Below are 27,229 nucleotides of genomic sequence, written 5' to 3' on the forward strand. Positions count from 1 at the left end.
AAAAAGGTGGGTGGTGTTGGGTGTGGTGGTATATACCTATAATCTCAAAAGTCAGGGTGGTGATGTAGGAGGCCTGTCTAGGCTACATAATATTATCCCGTCTCAAAGCAACCAAACAAATTAAGAAAATACCACAAATATACAAAAACTGGGATATGGCTCAATGGTAGGGCACTTATCTTAGAAACCTTGGGTTCAAATTCTAGCCCTTAGTCCCACCCCAAAAGGGGAGAGGAGTAGTTATTAAGGAAAGGAAATTCTTTTGATTTTTTCATTCATTCTTCCATTGACTATTGATGTTTTATAAAATTAAGAGATGTTATAAGAAGATATGCCTTTGAGATAAATTTAAACATATGTAACATGCTTAGTTTGTTGACTCGTGGCCCTTTCTCCCAAGCATTTAAGGACAAAGTGCTGTAAAAAAAAAAAAAAAAAAGCAAACATATAATAAAGTCAATCTCTTAGATATGCAAATAATATAGAACAAGAGGGAAGTGGTAAAAGTGACAAAAGAAGTCTATGTAGGATATGAACACTGGAACCCACAAACAGACAAAGCCTAGTGACTCAAAGCCAATATGGCTTACCTTTTACTTTCTAGTTTCTCAAGTTCTTCACGCTGCTGCCTCTCAAATTCAAGTCTAATGAAATCAAACGAAAATAAGACACTTTGTGAGAGAGGTTTTTTTTTTTTTTTTTTTTTTTTTTACCTCACTCTGAATACAAATAACCCATTAGCTAGAGAATCTGCTTTTTAAAAAAATTATTTTGATTACTATGGATTAGCAAGTTTAAAATACATTCTTTAATGTGTTGACTATGATTAGAAATTAGAAGAAAGTTTGAGTGCTTGAACTTATATTGTCAAGAACAGATTTGTCTCAGAGGCAAATACAATGTCACTGTATTTAAACACACAACATTAAACACAACTTCTAAATGATAAGTATTTCTATTCCATGCAGCTTAGTCACTGGTGAGTATGTAAAAAGAAGTATCTCTACCTTAGACAGATGGGTCCTTTTATAGGAAAAAGACTGCCAGGGAAGTAGAGAGGGAAAGAGCACAGACAATGATTAAGAACACAATTCAACAGGAGGAAGAACCAGGAGATAAGCAGTCAGGTACAACAGCCATGCACAAGGCAAAAAAGGACTTGTTATAAATATCACATTTCCAAACATTTCATGAAGAAAGCATACCCCCAAAAGTTAGCCTTGTTTTGTTTTATACATATCTATGGTCATCACAAGCACTAATAGTAACAATGAACAGCGAGGTCATATTCTTACTACCGTATGGGTAGTGACGCAGCTCAGAGGTTCATCAAGGTCCACCTCTAGCTCATGGTTATGTAATGACTGACTGTGGGGTTATGAGACTGTGGCAGACTGGCAAAGTTGGATCAAAATCAAAGCAAGTAGGTCACTCGGAACTTTAAAATAGCATTAAAGAATTGACAACACAGACGGTAGATTTAATTATTGCAAGGTCTCACTGTTCAATTAAGTAACATGATCTGTAATTCTTGATCTTAAACATTTTCCTGTTTTAGCAGACAGCAGATATAGCTGGAAAACTAGCTGTATAGAAATTCACCATAATTGTTTTCCCTTGATAATATGCAAATCCAGATTGACAATGGAGTTACTTTTACAGTGATCTAACACATTTCCGATAGCTCTCATTTCACTTGAATTTGGGCTAATACTGAGAGTATACTGTCTGGTGGCTTTTGTAAGCAGAACTGAGCATTTATGATATGATGGGCACTCTGCTGCTTTACACAGGGTGCTAGTCCTTGTTGTGCCAGCAAATGAGGAGAACAAATCCCATAGATTCATTCTATAGATGATGAAACCAAGGCCCACATATGTCCAAGATCATACTGGCAATATGTGTTGGGGCCAAGATTAGAACTTACAATCAGCAAATTCCAAAATGTTTGCTCAATTTACAAGCTATGTACAAATTTGTGACATCAAACACAAGAACTAAACCCATTATTGGAACTTATTGTTTACAGCTATATTTACACCAGTTAAGACAATCTGTAGCTTACTATAGCCGTTCTATCCATGAGAAATCAGTCACATGGCCATATATGATAAACCCTACAAGTCATGGAGCTCAGCTTGCATATCATTGCATTAAATGGTATAGACTTCTTTTTTTATTTTTTGGTGTTTTGAGGTAGAGTCACACTCTAGCCCAGGCTAACCTGGAATTCACTCTGTATTCTCAGGGTGGCCTTGAACTCATAGCAATCCTCCTACCTCTGCCTCCCAAGTGCTGGGATTAAAGATGTGCACCACCACACCTGGCCTTAAATGGTACAGACTTTATTAAAATTAATACATGATTATTCTATTTCATTTAACTACAAAGCTTCCTACTAAACATCTCAATAAACAGTTTAGACTTTCTGGAGTCAGTTAATCAGTTTTTGTTTTGTTTTTTTTTAATGCAGGTTCTGGAGATCCAAACTTAAGTACTCACACTTATGTAACAAGTGCTTTATCTACTGAGCCTTTTCCTCAGCTCTAAAACACTTTTGAAACCAGAGAATTTCCCTAAAGGAATTTTCTTTAATCTCAAGTTTTACTTTCTGTGAACCAACAGCTGACCATGCCCATTATTAATATACACTGCTTTGACAATACTGCTTTGCAGTATCTGTAGTTTGTTTTTTTGAAAGTGAACATATCTATCATTCTCAGCTAACAAAGTAAGAAACTGAGGCTTACAATATATGATTAACAAGGAGGAACCTAAACCCAGATTTGCCAAGCACAATTCTTGCTAAAGAGTGCTTGCTACGGAGTGTCAAGATTCTAATCTGAGTTATAATATCTAATGTGGCATTCTACCTGAGCAATGATCATTTTGCCATTGACCACAGCGTCAAGCAACATGACGAGAGAGAAGATATAGCCATCTATAAAGAGGTGCAGCCCCAGCTCTGGTCTGTCTGTGAGAGTACATCACAAAGAGCATAGGGTACCTACTGCAGAATTTGGTAGCAGGCACATTGAGAAAAAACTTCCTGATTCTCGACCTACTTGTGCTTTTTATTCTCTTATATAAGGACTCAAAGAATGCTTAATGAAACCAGACTTTGGCTTCCCATGAGAGATATAGCAACATAGATTGTAAGAGAACACCAGAAAGTGCACATCAAAGAGTGCTGAAAGTTTACTGAAGATTTTCAACTTGATCTGAGAGACAGTGACAGAGAAATGTCTTGGAACAGGTTGGTGAACAACACTGGTGTTCCAGGTTTTGGAAGCTGTAAAAAGAGTGACTGGGAAGCAGGAGACAAATCAGGAGGCTGGATGGAGGCATGGAACTTGAGGGTGCCATTCTCTTAGCACTGTTGAATTCTGTGTAGGCAGAAACAAGAACTCTGTTATTAATGAGGAAGAGTGGTGGGGTTATAGGTGTAAGGGCCAGGGACAGTACTTGTAACAGAAAAAAGGGGCAGTAAATAAGAGAACTGTGGCACATACCTATTATCCTAGCACTCAGGAGGGTGAGGCAGGAGGATCACGAGTTTGGGAAATAGCTTGGGTTGCATAAGTAAACCCTGTCTCTAAAACACACACACACACACATACATACATACATACATACATACATACATACATACATATATGTATATATATATAGCCCAAAAAAGCAACAAAAAAACCAACAAGTTTCATCATGGGTGTAGCCATTTGTAAGTTGCTCATTCCAAAGCAAGTAATATTCTACTCATGATCACAAGTAACCATAACTTAACTCAGTGAGCACAAAAATAAAAGGCATGAATTAAAGTAAAGTAAGATGGAATTCATGGGGAAGAAGGAGGATGTTAATAGGAAGAGAAAGATAATAGACGGCAAGTGGGGGATATAACATCAAATATATGCAGGTATGAAATGGAATAAATAATTTAAAAAAAGAAAAAAATGTACATCTGTATTGTACATATAGAAACTGTAGAGAAAACTGATAAATTAAATCAGGTAAAAAAGGACCAGCTGGGCATCATTAAGGCTTTGGGACAATTAGTTTGAGGCCCCAATCTCTGCACTGATCTGTTTCCCTCTGGTAGCACTGAGGGGCAGAGGACATCCCCATGCTCCCAGAGCTGGAACTCCGGCAAGAGCTTAGCAGAAGGCTTGTCCGAGAAATGTGGAAGGCGTGGGCTAAGCTGCTGGTTTCAGGACTGGAAAAGATACCAAACAGGAGACTAAATGAGGTCAACATGAAGTTTACATGCTGACAAAGTCAATAGCACCTAACTCATCAGTTTGCAGGGTGAGTCAGCACTGAATTACTCAAGACAAGTAGGGATGGAGGGAATATATCTGGGATGGTAGCAAAATGATAACAGGGACAAGAGTCAGAGACAGGTGCCACAAATTGAGCCACTGCTGGCCAGGAGAAGGGGGATCATCTGAGAAGACATTGACCTTGTCAGAGGATGTAATTGTCTCAGGGCTCAGAAATCACCAGCTCCTCTGAGAGTATGTCTTGAACTAGAACACTGGAGTAGGATAGAGGGAAACACTTGATCAATGCAAGCTATTAACTGAAGATACCTGAACCCTCCAGAAGGGCGTTACCAATTGATCAAGGAGAAATTCCCATTTTGATTCCTTTAAAAAAATATTTTATTGACTTATAAGAGAGAAAGAGAGAGAATATGAGCATACTAGGGTCTGTTGCTGCTGCAAATAAACTCCGGATACATGCACCACTTTGTGCATCTGGCTGTACCTGAGAACTGGGGTTTTAAACTCAGGCTGTCAGGCATTATAAGCAAGCACATTTTACCACCAAGCCATTTCTCCAGCCCTTCTCCCCATTTTGTTTCTTAAAGAAGAGGTATGACATGAAATCAGTCTGGAACTGAGCTATAAACTTCCTCCTTCCTGGGTAGCTTTTACAGTGTTGGAAGGTATTATGCAGACCGCGGGGGGGGGTGGGGGGGGGAGAGCAAACAGTCTTAGGGAGTAGATTCTTTTACACAACCAGTCACCCAAGTAAGATGTGCTCACTGTTACAACAGTGGCCTGAATGTCACAAAGTTAAATAATTGCTCTCAGATTGAAATTGAGGCCTGATCCATGGAGGGAATTCATGCCTGGTACTGAAAACCTAGTCAAAGGCCTATGGCTGGGAAGGTCATGACCCTAGGAAGGAAGCTACTACTGTTGACTGGCTGAATTAATCATCTGGGAAGGAAGAGTTCATTGAGAAGGGGAAGGGTAAAAGAGAAGATAATGAGAGGTAAACATGAAAATTAAATGTATGTGCTTATAATTTATATATACATATTATTAATATTATAGGTATATGTAAAACTGGCAATAAAATTCTTAAAAAATTGTGAATTTACTTCTGCTTTCTGTTTCTCAATGTTACTATCTTAGCTGTTTTTCACCAAAAGCTATTGCTAAATAATGATTCTTGTTTCCAGTCAAGACAAAAATAAATGAATAAACCATAGATAATCACTCTTAACTTAAAACAAGGTCCTGAAGACTATAAGAACAGTGATAATGACTTCTATTAGGTTTACATATTATATCTTAAAATGCATCTCTTTCTATAGCCCATGATTATTACTTCAAATAAGAAATTACAAGACTATAAAACATATTGTGAGTGTGTCAAGCATAATTGTATTTAAATGTGGCAGCATTTTAAAATAAGAGTATTTCACTACCTTACATTATTGGAATTATCACGGCCCCAAATGCTAATTTCCAAAATGTTAAAATTAAAAGGGAAACAAGAAAAGGGTGTAATTTCTACAGTTGTTTTCAACATTTTAAAAATGACATTTGGAAATACACAGACTGTGTTAGGTTCAACAAAAAGCACAGTATACAATCTATTTTTATTTTCATTAAAAGACAGCTAGTATTTTTAGGAATAACTTCACATCTTGCAATTTACATTCCTGTTATCATCAGCAATGGAAAATGAGGGGGTGGAAATTTCTCATTTCACACCATTACTTTGAAAGTGAGACTGACTATGAAAGAGAAGAAAGAATAATTGAAATAAACGACAAGCTTAAGTATTTGAATCTTGCTATTGTCCTAATAGTGATTAGTTTGGTGGCTCTGAAGATATTTCACTTTCTAGATGGAGGGAGATAGCTACTCATGTCTTGCCAGCACTTGCGCTGGCAAGTGAAGTGTGAGCCCACTGGGAGGGCAAAAGAGCTGAGTCTGGGACCATATACAAAATGCCTCGAAGAGAGTTCTTGTCTGACCACAGAGGTGAGCTGAGTCAGTCATACTTGTGAAGTTCCCAGATGACTCACTCTGTTGTTTCAGCAGGCCAATGGACAGGCTTGGATTTTCTAGTGACTTTTAAGTTGTAGCCAATGTAGTGGTACATGATCCACAAATTGCACAGACCTGAGCTCACATGGGACTGATTTGGTGCTCTGCCCTTACCATCTTCAAACTTAACAATACTGGAACAAGAGGCCCTACTCCTTCACTATCCACCGGGCTCTGCAAAGTACTTCTGTGACTGATCACACAGATGTCTCTGAAGAAGCATTGGCCATTGCCTGGAATGTGTGGCGCATTCCTCAGTGCAAACCCAGGGAAGGAATGACAAAAGCCTAGCGTTCAGTGGAAGATGCTTTCTCTACCCCTGCTCCTTCCCTGGGTCTAGTTGCTGACTAAAGTGGGCATTGTGGATCCAAGGAGATTGGATCATCCTAAAGATTCAAGCACAATTTTGGATTTGAGCATTAAGCTCATACTGATCCTATCCAACTTTCCCTGACCCAGAAAATAGAATGTACTAGTTGTTCTCTCAAGGCTAAGTGAAAGGCAAATACTCTCCAGGATGGGTACAAGGACACAGATTAAAGGAAGCATCAGCCACTCACCTGAACACTGATTCTTCAAGAGAGGCTTTGAAATATTTCCTCTGTACATCATCACTCACATGAACTTTCGCAGGAAAGCTAAGAAGTAAGGCATTGTAGAGACAGCTAACAGGCATTTCTACACCCTACTGCCATGTCTGGTTATCGTCCATGTCAAGTTATTCAAAAGTGGAGGCTATAGCTGCAAGGGAGTATTTGCCAAGATGGGGTGGGGCAAAAGGACTCACAATTTAATCTTGAAGGTCATAAAATCAAACTCCTCTTGAGTAAAGATCACAGTTTGTAACAAAATATCCAAAGCATTCTAGGAATGTTTTCTAATGAACTGTCATATCCCTAATCAAAAAAAGTACAACTTTCCAAATGGGAGTCTGAAAACTACTCTGTCAAAAAAAAAAAAAAATCCAAAAAGCAAACCAGTGATTGCTTTTAAAAAATGGTAAATATATATATACATATATATATTTTATGGTATATATGTATATATACCATAGCATTTTTAGAGTTAGTCACTCCAGGCTAATTCTAATAATAGTGGTATAATTTGTCCTAACAGAGACTGCCAGGATCCCAGATGTTAAATTAAGAGACACTCTTCATAGGTGGGTGGAACTGGATAGAAATTCAAGATACTATGCCTTCAGCTCAGTTCATACCTCTACATCCTGGCCCCTACCTCCTACTTCTCAAGCCAGAAGGCTGAGACCTACAGGGTATTACAGAAGAGTCTAAGCTAAGCCCCTTTTGAGGATAGCCTACCTTGCCCAGCTCCTCATTTATTCTCACATCTACCCTGGGATTCCATCTCACTTGCTCAGCTACACTGTGGTTAAGTGGGTGATGGCCCCCAAAAGTTACAAATGATTCAGAATTTCTAAATAGATACTCCCTGCTCAACACACCAGAATGGTAGGTCACAGGTTTCTTCCCTCAGTCATACGTTGTATCCAGTGAATCTTTACCAAGCTTCCTTTTGTTAGTGGGCCAGGTAGGACTGAGGACAAAATGGGATGAAGAAAGGGCTACTGGACATCCAAGAGAGTGTGTCACATGTGAAAGATAAACATGTTATACATTGATCACACAGAAGACACTCAGCCCGGTAAGACAGACAATGCATTGGGGCTTAACAGCTGCAGAAATGAATGGAGGATTTGCAGAGGAGGTCCTGGTGAAATGGACATAGTTAACACTGCATAGTGCACTGAGATGGATCAGTGGTTAAGGCGCAAAGCCTAACGACCTATGTTTGATTGCCCAGTATCCACATAAAGCAGATGCACAAAGTGGCACATGCATCTGGAGTTCATTTGCAGTGGCTGAGGCCCTGGTGCACCCATTCTCTTTCTCTCTCTCTTGTCTCTATCTCCCTATGTTTGAAAATAAACAAACTTTTTTGTTGTTGTTGTTGGTTTTTCAAGGTAGGGTCTCACTCTGGTCCTGGAATTAACTCTGTCATCTCAGGGTGGCCTTGAACTCATGGCAATCCTCCTACCTCTGCCTCCCAAGTGGTGGGATTAAAGGCGTGCACCACCATGCCCAGCTCAAACTTTTTTAAACAAAGAAATTCACTGCAAAAAAAATGAAAACTTTTGTACAGAAGCCTCCACCATGGTTGCTCCACCTTGGTTAACAGACTTCAGCCATACACACACACACACACACACACACACACACACACACACACACACACACAAAGAGAGAGGGGGGGGAGGGAGGGAGGGAGGGAGGGAGGGAGAAAGGGGGGTTGATATTGAGAGGTGAGAGCTTCCAGTAAAATGCATTTGATAATCACTTCCCCATCATATACCTGGGACGAATCCCCAAACCATCACCTAGCATTGGATGACACAGTTTAGTGTCACATAATTCTGGAACAAAGACACATATGACTTGTGTAAACAATCACATGTTGATAGAACTGTACATGGCAGAGCATTTTGATAAAGAGTTTGCAGGATCTACACTGGGTAGCCCAAGGAGAAAAGCTATTTAAGTTTAAGAAAAGCTGTCCACATCTGTAGACAGAAGGAAAAGAAAGAGTAGAGAAGGGAAGGGACAGGATGGAAAACTCTACAGAGGCAATACTTCACAGGTGAAACGACCTTCCCAAGCCTACTGTGCACACTGCATACACCTTTGATACTGTACAGAGGAAGACCTCAGTGAACACAGCCAGCCAGGTGCTGCTTGAGCTGTGCGCCTCTACAGCTCAGATGAGGCTAGTGCTGTTCTGGGTATGTCCTGTACCCCAGCCCTCTAGCCTGTGGTCCCTCCTAGCTCACCACGGCCATGTCTTTCCGTTGCAGGTCTCCACTTCAACATTTTTTTTCTCTTTTGCTTTCATTTCTTTTCTTGACATTTCTTTCTCATTTTTCCCTGTGTTACTTTAACTTAAGCAACAGTGGCCATAAAATTAAGAACTATGTTTTAAACATTTGATTTCTAATTATGTCAATAAATACCAAAGTTTGGACATAGGGTCTATGAGTGTATGTTGAATTGTACAAGGAATGAATAAATTGGTTTTGTGAAGTTACTACTGCACTACTGTGTGGTATAAATTGAAGTGGCTTCAAATCCTCATTACCATTTCATACTTGAGATTTTATTTCTCCATTTTATAAATAACATATAACTTAATTTCAAAAATAATTTACATTGACAAAATATGTATCATTTTAATTTTTACATATTAATTTAATTTTGGCAGTCCCACATCATATAGACTCAGAGACAGGTCCTAAATTTGAAAGTTTAAATAAATACTCATTAAAAAGAAAAAAAATAATTCTGGTGTGGATTTAACTAACAAAATACCAAAGTAGGCAGAAATTTATGTAAGAAGAATAACTGTAATGTTATCTACAATTTAGATGGTAAATACAGTTTAGTACCTTTAATGATTAAATAAATCACAATATAAACATAAAATTAACATTTATATTTCATGGCCTGGGCATTATCTCCTAATATAAATTAAGTAGAAAGAAGCAGAAGACAGAATTACATATTCAGGATGAACTCAATTTTTTAAATGTTCTATATGGTGCATGATTATAGTAACTAAGGTACAATTAAACAAATGTACTTTAAAATACAAGCAAATATTACCAGTGCCAACCGATGATGACTTCTTGGTGGAAGAATTACAAACATCTGTGATTACCTTATTCATTTCTAAGTGTTTTATGTTTTTGTAGTTAGTATTCATTTTTCTAATGGAAAAACTACCTGAATTCTTGAAATTTACTGTGATTATGTAAGCATTCACTTCTGTTTGGCGTCTATCAGACTTTAGCTCATGTCCATTTATTTCTACCAATGACAACCAGTGTGAAGTCATACAAGAAGCAGGGCTTGCTGATGTTGACTGAACATATTACTTTACGGAGCTGGGAAATAGCTATTCAAGGTTAGAATTTTGGTCTCTGATAAAACAAGGGGATAGAACTGCCTCAGTGGGGAACAATTCATACCTAAACATCCTTACTCAAACATCATTCCTCAAACACCTTCTGTGAAGTGGGAAGTAGGTGTACAGTGTGGAGAGACCTGCTCTGTTCGCTTACCACTAAACACCAAAACAGAGGCTTGACACAATTGTTCAACAGACAAAATTATCACTTATTTAAACTGCTAACAAGCAAAGCAGGAGCATGTTATGAATGAACAGTAAAGGAGATGAAATTTGGGTTGCACCTGGGAAGTCCTCTTTGAGAAAGTGACATTTAAACTGACAGCATAGAGATGACAGAGGATTTTGCCACATGAAGAGGTGGTAGCCATTTGGACAAGAGTTCTAGGAGACATATGGAAAGACCTGGGCGCTCACAGAGGAAGCCCTTGATGGAATCAGCACATGCTCTAATCAGGGGACAGAGACTGGAAGACACATAACTAAGTTAATGCAGTCTTGTTTTAATGGAACACCAATGCTGCCATGTCAGGCAGGCAGGAACGCACCTACCTTTCATACTTGCACACAACAACCTTTTGTCATGTCACTAATTAATGTCCCATTTGTACAACTGTGCTTCACACCTTAGCTCCAGTTTTTGCAACTGAAAGAAGAGAGCACAGACAGCCCACTACCTGGACTAGGTGAGCCAAAGCACCTGACAAGGTCACTTTGTTATCCTACCCTAGCTCATCTTCCCATCTACCTGGAAAAAGAAAGCATCTAGGGTTATCTTTTAAAGTGCCTCACAGTGGAGTGCTAGCCAAGGACTTAAAAAAGAAAAAAAAAAAAAAAGCCAAAAAGCCCCAGCAAACTCAGTAATTAACACTGATCTCAGTTAATCGAGGAGGAAACCCACTTCTTTTAGTTGCTTTCATCACAAGTTCCTTAAGACTGTGTATCTTAACAAGCCATTTAAGACAATCTATAGCCATTGTAAAGTTAGTAAATGGTCCATAAAAAAAGCAAGACAACTGAGACCAAACACTGGAGAAGAAACCAGCACGGCAGCAAACTAAACTCGACAAATGGCAAGACCTCATAAAATAAGCCAGCAGAGACCAACAGTAAATAATCATCAACCAGCACACAGGCTAACTACCAAATCACCAGCAACATAAATACTGCCAACAACATGCATAAAACTTACGTGCTCAAGGTCAGGAAGAAAAACAGGACAAGCAACTTATAAACTAGGAGAAAGGGAGCCAGAAGAAGCAAGAAAAGCGTAGCTAGCAGGGCGCAGGCTGGTAAGTGAAAGTGAGCTTTCCTCTCAGAACACGCAGGCAGCCATGGCTTCATTATAAAGCAAAAGCCAAGGCAAGAATTCTGTTTCTGAAGTCCTTTCCATGATGCTCCAAAGAGAGAAAAGTGAATCCCTCTCATCTACACTGAAGCTATGGCTCAAAACAATGGAGGATGTGACCTTGACATTGATGATTTCCTAATGTGGTCTATTTATCCCCTGAGTGAAAGGACTGAAGAAAGGAAGAAGTGATAAGGAAGAAAAAGGGAAAGGATGGGAGACAGAAAGGCAAAGGAAACTGCTTTCTACTTGTGTAAGTCTTGTGGGCTTGTCAGAAGTCTCAACAGTATCTTGGTGCCTATGTCAGCTTGCATCCAATCCAAACATTTGGTTCCTAATCAAGTTTCCTCCGGCTTTATGTTCCAGAACTCCACTTCAACTCTTGACCAAGGCACTCTTCACAAGAGACACTGGTGTAGGAAGCCTCAACTCTGCTTCCCAGTGGCAGGGCCTAGAACTCCATCCAAAAGAGTGAACATTACAATGACACAAAACTCTCACACAGTGGGGATGATGGCGGAGTGCACTATTGTAGAGAATAACTGAATACACACCATGAACCTTAAAGCTACTCTCTGGCTTTGACATTTAATCTCTGCTTTCTTTTCTCTTGAGGAAGTATCAAGGAAAGATTCAGATACAAATCTCTATCCCAACAGCTGGAAAGTAAACAAGAAAAATTGTATCCATAGACAGTAAGTTCAGTGAGATATGGAATGCCCATATAGGAGACATTAAAATGACATAAAGGGGTTGGAGAGATGGCTTAGCGGTTAAGCGCTTGCCTGTGAAGCCTAAGGACCCCGGTTCGAGGCTCGGTTCCCCAGGTCCCACGTTAGCCAGATGCACAAGGGGGCGCACACGTCTGGAGTTTGTTTGCAGAGGCTGGAAGCCCTGGCGCGCCCATTCTCTCTCCCTCCCTCTATCTGTCTTTCTCTCTGTGTCTGTCGCTCTCAAATAAAAAAAAAAATAAAAAAAAATTAAAATGACATAAAGCATAGTGATGAAAATAAATATTAAGTTTTGAAAATTCTTTTTTAATTTTTTCTCAATTTTTATTAACATTTTCCATGATTATAAAAAATATCCCATGGTAATACCCTCCCCCACCCCCCGAATATTCTTAAGTACAGTATGAATCCATCTTGGTAAAAATGGTAAACAACAGATAGATACCTGAGAAGAAAAAACTTAAGGGAAGAAGGATCTCCTTAAGTCACAGTACAACAGGGTGTAGGCCATCATAGTGGGAGCGTCATGAGGCATTGGTAGAACGAGTGGGAGACGGCTAGTTACACATCTCAGTAGCAGTCAGAAAACAAGAGGTTCTTACGCATACTAAGGCCTGACCATAAACCTCAAAACCATTTTCCCAAAGACTGTTTACCTCCTGCTAGGTCCCATTACCCAAAGAGCCCTGAGTGAGCTCAAAACACACAAGTCTGAGCCTGACTTTTTTTTCCTTTTCGGTCAAACTTGGTTTGAAACTAAGGTGCTTCATCTTTTCTGATTTTAATTATTCAAATTTATCCCTTTAAATGGGCTCACCACTGAGTAGTGTTTTGAGGAGGCTAATATGCCAGTAAAAAAAAATTCTTTCATTTTCAAGACTGAAGTGAACTTGGAAAGTATCTAATTTTGCTTCGAGCACATTCAAGAAGCTGTGAAAGCTTCCGCCTCCTGCCAAATTAGCTGCCTGTTTGCAGTCTTGGAGTGAGATGGAGGAGGCGCAGGCAGTCGACTTGCTTTCTTCTTAAAGACACTGTGCCAACTGAGAAGGAATGTTTCCCCTGCAGGGAAATTATCTTCTGGCAAAGACCCTGACTGGGCATGTGTCCAAAGTGGAGCTAACTCCCCAAAGGAAGTCACCAGGCTGCTTTGCCCCATCCAAAAATTCTCTGGCACTAAGTATCGCATGTGTATGTACAAATCAGTTTCTAGAGAACTTGAGGGTTGGGCCAGCAGTGAGTTCCAAAACCATGTTAGAAATGATATGCCTGACTTTATGTGCCCACTTGGACAGATAAAATGTTCTTGGGTAGTGAGACTAGTAAAGAAAAAAGCCAGATCCCACTAAATTCAGAATATAAGTTTCTGTGTTTTTTTTTTTTTTTTTTTTTGGTTGTGGGATCCTTGGAAAATTAATAGGTTGTGTGTTGAATGGACAACAATCTGGCAGACTTGAGATACATTGGATCTTACTGGACACAATAATTTGCAAACCAGCTTTAATTGTTTCGGAGTGCTTTGCTCTGGGAAGAACTGAGCGCTAAGCAGCAATCTTTTCATCTACTATATAAAAAAAGGGGGGTTGGAGAGATGGCTTAGCAGTTAAGGTATTTGCCGCAAAACAAAAGGACCCAGGATCGACTCCCAGTGCCCACATAAGCCAGATGCAAAAGGTGATGCATGCGTCCGGAGTTCATTTGCAATGGATGGAGGCCCTGACATGCCCATTCTCTCTCTCTCTCTCAAATAAATATTTTTTTAAAAAATTTAGGTCTACACAACAACAAAGGAAACCAGAGAAAGTATATGCAATCATAAAGAAGGCAGGGGCCAAGGAAAGGAACACCAAGGGATGACATGGAACACGTGATTCACTTGCCACAGGAGACGGCTAGTGGTGCCTGAGCGCACACAGCAGGAGCTCAGAGTCCCTCTGCTGGCCCACATCTGCCTTAAAGACGTCCATATCAATTGAAAGCAAAGCATCCATTAGACGAATCTGCAAAGAGTGTCAAGGTATGTACAGAAATCTGCCCAAAGATAAAGAGAAATCCCAGGGCGCAAGATGAAGAGAACAGCAGCTTTCTGAAGACATAATTTCTCCCCTCAGCTAAGAAGGTCACAACTGGACAGAGGAGTAAGGTGGAAGGGTTTTAGACTTGACTTTAAAGATGTAGGGAGAAGTGTGAGAGTGTTTCGTCCACTTACACCAAGGACCAAGTTCAGGTTGGGAAATTTCAAAGTATCGTCCCAGAGATGAAATTAATGGATGATGATGCTGGTGCCTGAGGGTCACCTGGTGGGGACTGAGGGGCCAGAGCAGAGGCTAGCAAGAAGGGATCATCATGAAGAGTTCAATAGCCACCATGGACTGTCCCCTCAGGTTCAGGCTGGGAGAAGACTCCAAGGGCTGCTCTTTGAGTTCACAGAGGAGCCAGGAGTCCCACCCAGAGTCAGCCAGCCATTAGGCTGGATCACATGGATCCTCACCAATCTATCATAAGGATATTTTGAGGGAAACAAAAACTATCTCCCGAGTGTTCTTCCAGTGATGGGTGGCAAATTCTAGAGTGCAAAGGTACCACAGACTTGCACCAGAGGAACCTCATAAGGAAGAGAGCTGGGAAAGCAGTCTCCTTGTGATGCTAATTCAGTAGGAAAAAAATAATTGCCAAGGGATGGAATGGGTGATGGTTGTTACTGAATGAATCAGGGTCAGAAACTGTGGGCAGAAAGAGAAGAGAGCTGTGCAAATCAAGAAGAAACCCAGTATGTTTAAATAGAGGGGATATGAAGGCTTGAGCCAGAGGTTGAAAAGAGATGTAGCTGCTGGGAGCTAGGAAGTAGAGGAGGAGCTGACATTTAAGAAGAATTGACTTTACATTGTGAAATAAATAAGGGCCAGGTGGTAATCTACTTGAGAAACATCTTGAAATAAACAAAAGAAAGGTCTGAAACAAGTGTGAAGAGCTAGAGGTACCCTATCATCAAGCTGATTACAGTGAAGTGACAAGGTACATGGGGTAAGGAACTCCAACTCCACACTTACAACCAGGGTTTGGTCACCCATCTGTCATAAAAAAGGCAGCAACTTAAAAACAGATAACAGGATTGTGTGAAGATGTGTTGGCCTGCCTAGAAGATGAGGAGCCACAGAGAAGTGTGGTGTTGGAGAAGCAGGCTGCACTCAGCCTCCCACAATCACACAAAGATGAAGTGTGCCAAGTTAAAGCTGCTGTAATTTCCAATAGACTTACTAAGTCTCTTCCCCATGAACTGAATCTTACTCCAAGGTAACTGACCTTAAGTGTCTTCATCACTCAAGCACCGGCACAAGGCTGGGCAAATGGTATGCCCTCAGACACCAATTAAATGAATGAGTAAAAACTGTAGATGACAGGCATGGTGGTGCATGCCTTTAATCCCAGCAATCAGGTGGCAGCAGAAAGAGAACTGCTATGAGGCAAAGGCCAAACTGGGACTACAGAGTGAGTTCCAGGTCAGGGTGGGCTCAAGTAAGAACCTTCCTTGAAATAACAAACAAAAAACTGCTGTGCTAGAGACATCTATTTTATTTAACAGGGGAATCACGTCTATTTTGCCAGTCAAAGCAGACTGTTTCTGACAGACCACACAAACCTACCTTGTTTCCTCCATGAGGCATCTGACTGCTAACAGAGAATTCACATACAGGTGGAAGTTCAAGACTCAGAACTGAAGCAGAGTTGTTCTCATTATCTGCCCTGCTCTTGACAACCTGACCTTCCTCATGTATATATTTCAGCCAAGTATCACATAGCATTGAACTGATTATTTAATTGCAAAACTGGGAGTCACCATCTTCTCCTTTGTTAACTCCACAATCCACTAACTGTCCAGAACTTGTACCTCCTGCCTTGCTCATTACTCTAATATGTCTTCCTTCCACCTCTCCTCCAGGATCCTTGTTGCAGTTCCCTCAGTAACCTCCTTACCCACCAGAGCCAAAGATGGCCATGCTACTCGGATACATGTACTTCCTAGATTCCCACCACTGACTGGGTTTTAGCTAACTAAAGTCACCAGGAAGTCCATCCACAGCAAAGGAACATTCACCACACATTTACTATGCTTACCTAGTGAATTCTGATATGTTCTTGTCTCCAATAGTTCTAAAAAGTATTCTTCAAAATTGGACACTTTTTGAGAAAATAGAAAAAGAGTGTGAAGAAAAACCACAAAAGTCATCTCTTCAGATCTAATAGGACTGTTACCAAATAAATAAATAAATAAATAAATAAATAAATAAATAAATAAAATAAAAATAAAAAAAAACTAGCAAACCATATGTATAGCTGAAGAGAGAATTTAGAACCTTCCTTCACTGTTGATAATAACACAAAAATAACAACAGCTACTACTGGAAACAGAATGACAGTTCACTGAAAAATTAAAAGCAGAACCATTATATGATCCAGCAATTCTACCTCTGGACATGTTCTCCAAAGAAATGAAATCAAAGACTCAAGCAGGTATTTCTACACTCAATTTCATAATAACATTATTTACAACTGCAAAAGACAGAAACCACCCAGGCCCATCAGTAGAAGAGCGGATGAGCAAATGTGACGTATACACACATTGCAGTATTCATCAGCCAGGAAAGACACGTCAGTGTGAAACCTGAAAGACGCCATAAAGTCAAATTCACAGACAAAAAGTAAAATAATGGTTGTCAGGAGCCAGAAGATGAGACTAGGAATGTATTATATAGTGGGTGTAGTATTTCATTTTGCAAAATGAAGAGTATTCTAGAGACTGGCTGCACAGTAATATCAAAGCACATAAATCTAATGAGCTGCATACTTAAAATTGTTAAGATGGCAACTTAAGTCTATTTTACCACAGCCCAAAACAAAAGTAAATCTATTGGTTACCCAATATATACGGGGCTACAGAAAATCATGGTCTGTTGAGTTTTTGATCATACATTCACTCTTAACAACCACAGAACAAGTTTTTAAAAAAGACTAACCTGAACTTATTAAAAAAGTCTTCCCTACACACACTATTATGTACCTGCCTGAGGAAGTTGGGCTGCATCCCACCCTAACTTCCTCCCCCAGGGCCATCCTGTCAATGTACAGACCCATCTCCTCAAAGAGCAGCTCTGTGCATTTGTCAAAGCAACCTGCAACTGCTGATGTGTGGGTCCCCAGCAGAACCTCACCTCACAGACTCCCCTGATCTCTCCCTGACCCTGAACATGTCTCCCTCCTTCCAGCTCTCCCCTACTGCACTAGCAGTTTCCTTCTGCAGCAGAGGTGATCAGGCTGTCTGCCTCCTGCCAACATACCAGGGCCCAGAAAAGCACAGTCCACCTGTTCCAACATAAAATCAGGGATGTAATTTGAGGTCCCTTAGTTAGCATTCTTTTCTTCTCTATGCAAAGTATTGTTACAGGTTTGGACCATCAAGGAGACCACAACCATCAAGGAGAAAAGCAACCAGACATGTTTTTGAGTGGTTTTCTTTAAGGCTCCTTATAACATTGTACCCACCAAGATATTCTCCTCTGTCTAGGCTATGAACTGTATACCACTGAGAATCAGCCAGACCACACAAATACAGAAGGATGGGGAATGATAAATGGTGTCCTTAAGCTCTGAGGTTAAATGGGGTCCTAAAAATTAGGCTTACCATGCATATTCCTTGGAGTTGGCTTTAGGAGATCTTAATGTCAGTCACAGAGAGTTCTGGAAGGCAGAGGGCTTCTGGCTTTCTAAGTCACCCTATACAGTACAGCATGGCTCTCTAAAGGGTGGCAGGCACCTCCAGAGGTACACCAACTTGCACTGTCCCTTTCCCAACTGACTCCCAGAGGACAGACAGCTCCAGGTGCTCTGCTCTTCGCTCTGAATCACACGTTGTCTTGCAGTCATTCTAAATGACTCCACACACCATGCTGGTACTCTTGAGCTCTCTGCAGACAGCACTACAGCTGGTACTTAGCTGACTGTCAGCACACAGCAGACCCTCATTAAGGCATGCTGCTCTAAGGAAATGCTGCAGTCTTGGGTGTCCATCTTGAAGAACAAGCATGCTCTTCTGTCCAAACTGTTTATTCTCTGGAATTAAGTATCACTGAGGACCCAAGTATTCAACAATATTTTCACCGCTCTTTCATTTAATTTATAGAGTATTTATAACTGTGACACCCTCCAAAACGGTGGGAACAGCATAGCTATAGCTTCAATCCTGCTTCGTTCTGTGCACTTGGTATAGCCAACAACTTCACAACAAGGCGCCAGCTTCCCATAAGTCAGAGCAGGCAATTTTTCTTCAATTATATTTTGGTTCATGGGTAATCACTACCTACAGCAGGTAGCAAGTGGAGGGGGGCTGGAAGCCAGGGAGAATGAAGGTATGATGAAGTGTTAAATAATTTTCATTTGAATTTGTACCAACAAATGTTACAGGGATGACAGACACAAAACATATCTGTTTTCAGAAGCCAGGTGAAAAGAAAGCAGCATGTTAGTATCAGAAACATCCAGAACCAGCTCCTCTGCCAGCTGTAATTCAGCCAAAAACAGATTGCTTCTCACTTGGATGTCCTACTGCCTTTGCCTAATCCTCCACTACATCATAAAGCCTTTCTCCTTCTACCTCACATGGAAGGACTGAAACATGACCTTGAGATTATTCAAACAACTGTTCTGTCTCTGGGATTTGACCTACACTACAAATCTGTGTGTCTCTATGCAATGTGTCTCATTCTGATATTTGGAACATTCACATTCAGAGAAAGTATTTTTTTTTTAATCTCTACAAATGTCCTGTGTTTTATTAAAACTGATCTTAATATATTTGCTGAATTTTTATTCACTAGGTTATGCGGACAAAACTTTGAAATATAGAAATAAGACAGTGCCTTAGACCTCAAAAAGCTTTAACTCAAACAGAATTCTCACCAACTGTCAGCTTGTACCCATCTTCCTTGCCTGCCCCATCTCAGGATAGGGAGCAGCACCGGCCCCAGCTGTTTATGCCTGAAACCTGAGAATCAACCCTAATTCCTGATTCTACCATGCTATGTGTACTAAAACCCAGAACCATCACATCATCTCTCACCTGGCCTAAGGTAATATCTTTCTCAACAGTTTCCTGCTTTTATGCTATAATTTCCAACTGGCAACCACCCTAATTTCTACAGCAAGTGCACCTCAGGTCACTGCCCTGGTCAAGGCTATCTCTTGTTGTCCAGTGCTCTTAGAAAACAGACTTGAAAATGGCCTTTCAGGCCACACACTGCTAGCCTTCAACTGCCTCTCACCTCACCTACAGCACTCTTCCTACTTACTATATTACACTTCCTCTGGCCCTCTTTCTGCTTCCGATTCTGAAGCGTTTTACTTGCCTTTCCCTCTACCTAGAGGAACACTCTTCAGTCTTCCTTTTTCTGTTTTATGAGAATTCTCTTCACTCAGTCTTATATCAGATGTCCTCCTCAAGAATGGCCTGAACACTCCTGCTAAATACTGATCCAAGACATTCTATTTCCTTTCACCTTCCTTTTTTTAAAAAAATTTTATTTAATTGCCTTTACATTGCCTCTCTCCTCAAAGTAGCATGGAAACCAACCTTGCCAGTACCACTGGCATATGTGTTCCTGTCCAAGAATCTGCTCTAGTGCATAGGAGGTGATCAAAAAAGATGTGAAGAATGAGTGGTCACCACAAAGAATAAAAAAATAAAAAGATGGGAATACAGCAATGCTTGGTGAAGAGGAATAGTTGATTTTGAGAAAGCTGAAATCACTTGCAGAGGAAGAACATCTGTACACTTTCTTGGAGGAGGAATTGGTGACAGGTACAAATGTGTCCCAGGCCCTGGAATCAGCTAGTAATGAAATTGCACCAAAGGTACAGACAACAGACACAAAACTGAAGGGTAGCAGCATACATAAGGGCTGTACTGATGCACAGATGGTGGTGGTCTGAAAGGCATGGAGGAGTTGCAGCCTTATATTTAAATATTTATTTGAGAGAGAGACAGAACGAGAAAAAACGGGCATGCCAGGACTTCTAGCCACTGCAAACAAACTCCAGACATATGAGCCACCTTGTAAATCTGGCTTATGTGGGTCCTGGGGAATCAAACTTGGGTCCTTTGGCTTCACAGGCAAGCACCTTAGCCTCTAAGACATCTCTCCGACCCTGGAGCCTTATTTTTTAGACCATGGAAAAAGTCTCTGAGGAATTTTGAAGATTCATGTGAGTATACACTGATCTGCATTTTATAAACATTTTATAAACACTGAGAAAAACCATTTGAACTTCAATGCAAAAAATAGCATGACTTTTTAAAGGACTTTTAATATTCTTCTGTGTTTGAGAAGAAAAAGGCATCACTCCCATACATAGCTACAGAAGAAAGGGGAGCTCATGGCTAGTGACCCTGTTTCTGAGTTAAAAGACTAATAATAAATTACATTTTTAAATTTTATTTTTATTTAATTGACAGAGATGAAGAGAGAGAGAGACAGACAGACAGAGAATGGGCATGCCAGGGCTCTAGCCACTGCAAACAAACTCCAGACGTGTGCACCCCCTTGTGCATCTGGCTTATGTGGGAATTGAACCAGAGTCCTTTGGCCTTGCAGGCAAGTGCCTTAACCACTAAGCCAACACTCCAGCCCTACATTTTGCTTTTAAAGACACTGGAGCATCACATGATATTTACAAATGATTTCAAACTAAAAGGCACATACTTCCCCAAATGTGAAATGGAAATAGCAGATATGAGAAATAAAAGGCAAGAGGCAAAGTTGGGCATGGTGCCAGGCACGGAGGAGCTACTAAGTGGACGAAGCAGAAGAAATGTCTGTTTTATTTTACTCACTTAGCTCTATTTTACATGGGATTTTCCTGTTAGGAAAGATAAAATTATGGCACCTCACAAAACTTGGGAGGACCCCAAAAGCCCTTTCATGTGGTGTTTTTCTATTTTAAGGCATTTTCATTATCACTGTTGTTTGTTTTACTGATAAAGTCACTAAGGAGTTGGGCAGTTAGGTTGAAAACTCAAGGTCAACCAGCCACTAAACCCACTGAAATACTCGCATGTATGTCCTTCGTTGTACTCCAGAACTGGGAATAATTCCCCAGGCTGTGAGATGCCCTAAGAATCAAGGCTACCTCTGTTATTAGAGATAAATTATGACACTAGATAAAAACCATTCAAGCCAAAAGTATCATGTGCTGAGTAATCAAACTGCCAACTTAAAATATTACACAGTTATGAAAATGATAATGAAGCCTGTAACCATTCTTGCTAATGCTTATTATGTTAAGCAAAAAGAAAAAAAATTAGAAAACATCTCATTTAGGCTACAATTATAACTAAGTAAAATTATGTATGTATATATATATATATGGCAAGGGCTAGAAAGGAAGTTGGAAAATGACTGTGGCAGATGTGCTAAGGAGGTGCTTTGCTGAAGCTTCATTATTATCTAGTGACTGTAATGGAGTTGACACCATAAACACTACCACAGTGATGATCACAGGGCTGTCCACTTACCCGGGGTTATACAACATGACTGCAGATAGGTTCTCGCAGGACTTTGAGAGGTCGGTCATGGACAAACTGAACGAGGACAGAAGGCCACTCTAAGGGCAGAAACAGGGCACAGTGGTTACCTCAGTGGGTATAGCAAGCCAGTGCTCTGCACTCCATTGCTTTCTACTTGTGAAGAGTGATGAGATGCCCATACTTGTGTGAACACACCTAACAGCTGCTGGCTGATCTGAAGACAGCACACCAGGGGTAGTCGAGCCCCCACACTACAAGTTCACCATGTGTTCCACAGCCCAGATGGCCTCCCTGCTATGCCGCGTTACGTCAGGGTGGAGGGCAAGACTTACATCTCTGCTACTTGCATTTCCCAGAAGGCAGCAGTCTCCTATTAACAGCAACATTCACATTTACTTAGTGATGAAGGAGGAGGAGGAATGAGACCAGGTGAGGGGAGACCAAAAAGGTAAGAGTTGGCCTATGTTGCTTCCATTGAAAGCTATTGGCAAAGAAGTTTCCTCTATTTTATCCCTCTGAAACTATCTCTAGAGAGGACCATTTAGGGTAGCCCTGAGCTGGAGCAGACATATGTTTATACTGGTTAACCATCATTCCTTGAGAATACCAGGAATTTTCCCATATAGGTCCTGGAAGCCATGGGCTGGCCTCATAGGAAGGGCTGACATAAGCAGCTGTGTCACTGGGTAGTTAGGACAAGGCCTTGGGCCTGGATGTCAGGACTATAGCCTGGGCTCCGAACCAGTGGTATGGAAGTCTTTCTTAGTCTGGCTTCTCACTCACTTATATGTCACGAGGGGTTGGTGACACTCCTGTGCAGATCAAGAGACAGAATCGAGGAGGAAGCAGGGCACCACTCCTGGCTGCTGGAAAAGCTCTCTGTGGTCTTTATTGTCACTGTCAGCCAGAGGATCAGCCATGATGGCCCTAGGCAGCTTTCTTTCCCTCTTCTTCAATCTTTCCTTCTTTCTCTGGTGCTCAGCCTGCCTCCATTGAGCACTATTGCAGTCATGCTCACGTTATTGGCGGAAATCACCCGAACAAGAGCAGTTTGTGGGAGAAAAGGTCTATTGTGGCTTACAGACTTGAGAGAAAGCCCCGTGATGGCAGGAGAAAATGATGTCATGAACAGAGGGTAGACATCACCTTCTGGCCAACATCAGGTGGACAACAGTGACAGGAGAGTGTGCCAAACACTGGCAAGGGGACACTAGCTATAATATCCATAAGCCCGCCCCCAATATTATACTGCGTCCATGAGGCGGAAATTCCCAAATCTCCACCAGCTAGGAATCTAGCATTCAGGACACCTATGTTTATGGGAGACACCTGAATCAAACCACCACATGTACCATGCAGCATCTGGATAGCCCCATCCAACCAAACTTGTCTCTTCCAAAAGTGCTAAACTCACCTTTGTTCTGCCTCCTACTCCATTTTTTTTAATATCTAATACTGGGACTGATTTGGGATAAGCATCTTTCCAATACTAGATCGCTAGGGCAGATACTGGCAAGTGGAAGTCAGCCTCCACATATGCCACGTAATGGGACTGGCTGGAGAGGACAATCAGCAGAAAGCAACTGCCTAGAGATTATCGCAATTATAAAACGTCCTATCTGGAAATTCTGGACCCCAGAAAGCCAAGGTGATAGAACCTCCACCTCATACCAATCAACTTTCTCTCTGAGAGAGCCCGCATCCTCACCTTCCTCTTCTCCCTGAGCTTGGCAGCTTCCTTTGGATGGTTAAAGCGAAACATATTGGTTCTCCCCAAAAGAATCACAGCACCTGATAACACACAAGAGTAGAAACAAGTGGACAGTAAGTGGTTTGGTCCACTGGCTACCATAGAGTGTGAAACACTCCTTCTCAATAATAAGAACAAGCTTTAGTCTTAAAAGCCTGAATATGTAAGCTAATTTTAAATCTGCAAATACTTTTGTTTTTACAGCTGGGTGTCACAATACTCCTAACAACCTAGGCAGAAGTGATGAATCTAGGCATTAGAACCTATTATGATGTTTAAAACTTGATATACAGATAATTGGACTTTTGATTGTTGGAAGGAAAAAAAAAAAAAACAGAAACAAGGTCTCCAAAGAAATGTAACATCAAGCAAAGCATATGATCACAAATGTGGCAAATGTTTATTCTTGCTGACAAAAGCAGAACTCTCAAAGAAAAGAGATTTCAAGAGATAGCATGTTAAAGCAGGTAGAGAACAAGACACGGTTGCTAAAACCCCTTCATGACTTGACAGGAAGGAAGTTGCGTACACCACTGGTGCTCTATTTCTTAACCAATTCTCATTAAAATTAATATGACTACATCAGATCCTCAGGAAAGACTCCTTTGACTAGAGTTCTTACTCAGAAATGAACTGCCCAGTGGGTAAAGGGCAAATGTCCAAGGATGACAAAGGCCTGGGAGAGGAGGCCCATGTGATTAAGTAAACAGTTTATAAAGTCAGACATGTCCAGAGCTATCACACAGACTATGGAGGCTAAGGAGCCCCCTTGTACCTCGAGGCATTCAAAAGAAGTGATATTGCAGCAGGGATCTTCTATCCTGTGATCCTATTCATGCCTGAGTGTCTACACCACATTAGAACAGGAACCCATACTCAGTCTTTCCCCTTATAAAGACAAATTGGTAGGGCTGGAGAGATGGCTCAGCAGGTAAGAGTCCTTCCTATGCAAGCATGAGGACCTGAAGGGAGTGGGGTCACCCAGGTCAAGACTTCAGCACCAATGTAAACAGCTGACCATGACCATACATGTCTGTAACCCTAGTCCTGTGGGGAGCAGAAACCAGAGAATCCCTGAGGCACACAAAAACAGAAAGCCATGGAAGCAGCAAGAGAGGAGCAAAGGAGGAAGGGTGGATATCCACTGTTTTCTTCTGACCCTCACCCCACATGAGACTCACTGATGATGACAACACAAATGTTTCAAGTGAAGTCAGCCATCAAAGGCAATGACTATGTGACAGTCCAACATCTAAGTGTCACGATGTGGTGGTTTAAATATACAATGTCCTCCACAGCCTGGAGTTTTTATGATTAAGCCTCATGTTTGGTCCCCTAATCTCCGGGAGGTGCAGCCTTGCTGGAGGAGGTGTGCCAGTGGGGGTGGGCCTTGAGGTTGGTTAGTCCAACCTTCCCAGTGTTTACAGAGAAATTCCTCTAGATGCTCTCTCTCTGCTGCTGATGTATGAAGATGTGAGATGGTTACCCTGCTTACTCCACTATAATGAAACTTCCCCTTGAAACTGTAAGCCTGAAATAAATCCTTTCTACCCTTCTACTTCTGGTCATGTGTTCTGTCCCAGCAATGAAAAGGTTTTGCTACACAGGGAGAGGCTAGAGCAGCTGGAACAGACTTCTATGTGTGCTAAAGACCCAGGATGGTCTCACTGGATAACCAGGGGACAGAAGAAGGTGCATCCTTTCAGGAACTACCTTGGACAGAATGATGGCTTGCTATGCTTAGGAGAGTGGAGAAAGTCAAGTCTAGCCAGGACACAGGATGTTTGAAACAATGACAAGAACTGACATTGGACAGATGATGCAGAAAGACTGCGTGGACCCAGAGGTTAGAAACTAGTGGATAGTGATAAACAGCAGCACATAGGTATGCCTTATCTGCCCCATAGAACATTTCTTTTGTTGTTGTGGTTTATTTTTATTTATTTGACAGTGACAGAGAGAAAAAAAAAGCAGAGACAGTAAGAGAAAGAGAAAGAGAGAATGGGCACACCAGGGCCTCCTGCCACTGCAGATGAACTCCAGATGCATGCACTCCCTTGTGCATCTGGCTAACATGGGTCCTGAGGAATCAAACTTTGAACCAGGTTCCCTAGGCTTCACAGGCAAGCACTTAACCGCTAAGCCATCTCTCCAGCCCCCCACAGAATATTTCAAAAGCAAAAATAGTTGTCTAGGTTACCAATCCAGGTATTATCACATAAACTCTCAGATCTTTCTGTCATCCCTTGAAAATCTGATGACAGAATGTCAGGGGGACAGTATCAACAGATCCTTACTGCCCTTGGCATGCATCCCTGGGGTTGCTACAGGTGGATGTAGCCTCTGGCTGATCATAACCAGCCGCCTCCTGCTTGGGCGAGCTCTTCACCTGGACACATCAGGTCACAGCAGAGATTATACATTCTGGATCTTCAGCCCAGATATCCTGCTCTTATTCATGTACTGTCTCAGGTGTCTCAAGAGGAGTTTCAAATTCAATATAGTCAACCACCTAACTGATTCAGATCGTGACCCCAGAGAGCAAAGCAAAGACTGGGTTTAGCAGAAGTCATTATTTCACAAAAATGGAGCCAGCCGAAAAGAAGACAATTTGATGAGACTCACAAGTACAGCTGTGGGTGCTACGCACTCTGCAATCTACTTTATACCCTCACAGAAAGTCACAGTTGTGTTGTTGTCACGTATGAAAAGGCACCACTACTGTAATTAAGAAAAGTGCTTCCCATACCGTTTACTACTAAGACTCAGAGGTATATGCCTCACTGATAGTCAAAAGTTAAGCAGTCATGCCCAAGATATATCCTCATTTAATGCTCTTAAAGTTACATTACAGATTAATAAGGTGATCAAATTCCAGGTGTTAATTACATCTAATCCAATTCTCTTTTTTTCCCTGTTAATCAAATACCCAGCCATGCAAGTTGAAAATTGCTAAAATATGTTAATAGAAAAATAGAATAGTGTCTCAGAGACATTATTTCAAATTGCATTATATCATTGAAAATAATCTAACCACCCATGTTCTTTGCATGGAATACACATTCAAAAGCCTTTTGAGGAGTTATAAAAGCAGGCAACAATCTCCATGATAATTCATTATTTCTATCCAGATAATGTGTGTCAAATGTCTGGCATGTACAAAGGCTTTATCAAGGGTAGTCTCTTTTTCTTTTCTCTACATTCTCTCTCAACAAACTCTGAACCAAACCAAAACAAAACAAACAACAACAACAACAAAAAAAACCCTGTATCATGTCTATGCGACATTGCTGTTAATTTATATATTCAGCAAATGCTTAATGAACACTTATTGTATGCTAGCCATGGAGATAAACCATGGGGATACAGAGTTAGAGAGGGCAGGCATATGCTGTGTCTTTGTGGAGGTTAAAAAGAAAACAGAAGCCGGGCGTGGTGGCGCACGCCTTTAATCCCAGCACTCACTGTGAGTTCAAGGCTTCCCTGAGACTCCATAGT

The 27,229-nt window shown here is 41.0% G+C and overlaps 1 protein-coding gene across 6 annotated transcripts in view; it reads right to left on the reverse strand.

Moving 5' to 3' along the window:
• Kif16b (kinesin family member 16B) overlaps positions 1-27,229 on the reverse strand; it is a 303,646-nt gene that overhangs the window by 105,000 nt on the left and 171,417 nt on the right. For 4 of the 6 annotated variants that reach the window (XM_045156259.1, XM_045156258.1, XM_045156256.1 and 1 more), the window contains exons 16-19: positions 23,690-23,772; positions 21,970-22,058; positions 1,008-1,040; positions 591-644 (exon numbers count right to left, since the gene is read on the reverse strand). In XM_045156259.1, coding sequence (XP_045012194.1) covers positions 591-644; positions 1,008-1,040; positions 21,970-22,058; positions 23,690-23,772 — 259 coding nt within the window. The remainder of the gene's footprint in view (positions 1-590; positions 645-1,007; positions 1,041-21,969; positions 22,059-23,689; positions 23,773-27,229) is intronic. The other 2 variants (XM_004661532.2, XM_045156257.1) reach the window with 1 other exon arrangement.

Source organism: Jaculus jaculus, chromosome 8, assembly GCF_020740685.1.
Source record: "Jaculus jaculus isolate mJacJac1 chromosome 8, mJacJac1.mat.Y.cur, whole genome shotgun sequence".
Classification (NCBI taxonomy): Eukaryota; Metazoa; Chordata; class Mammalia; order Rodentia; family Dipodidae; genus Jaculus; species Jaculus jaculus.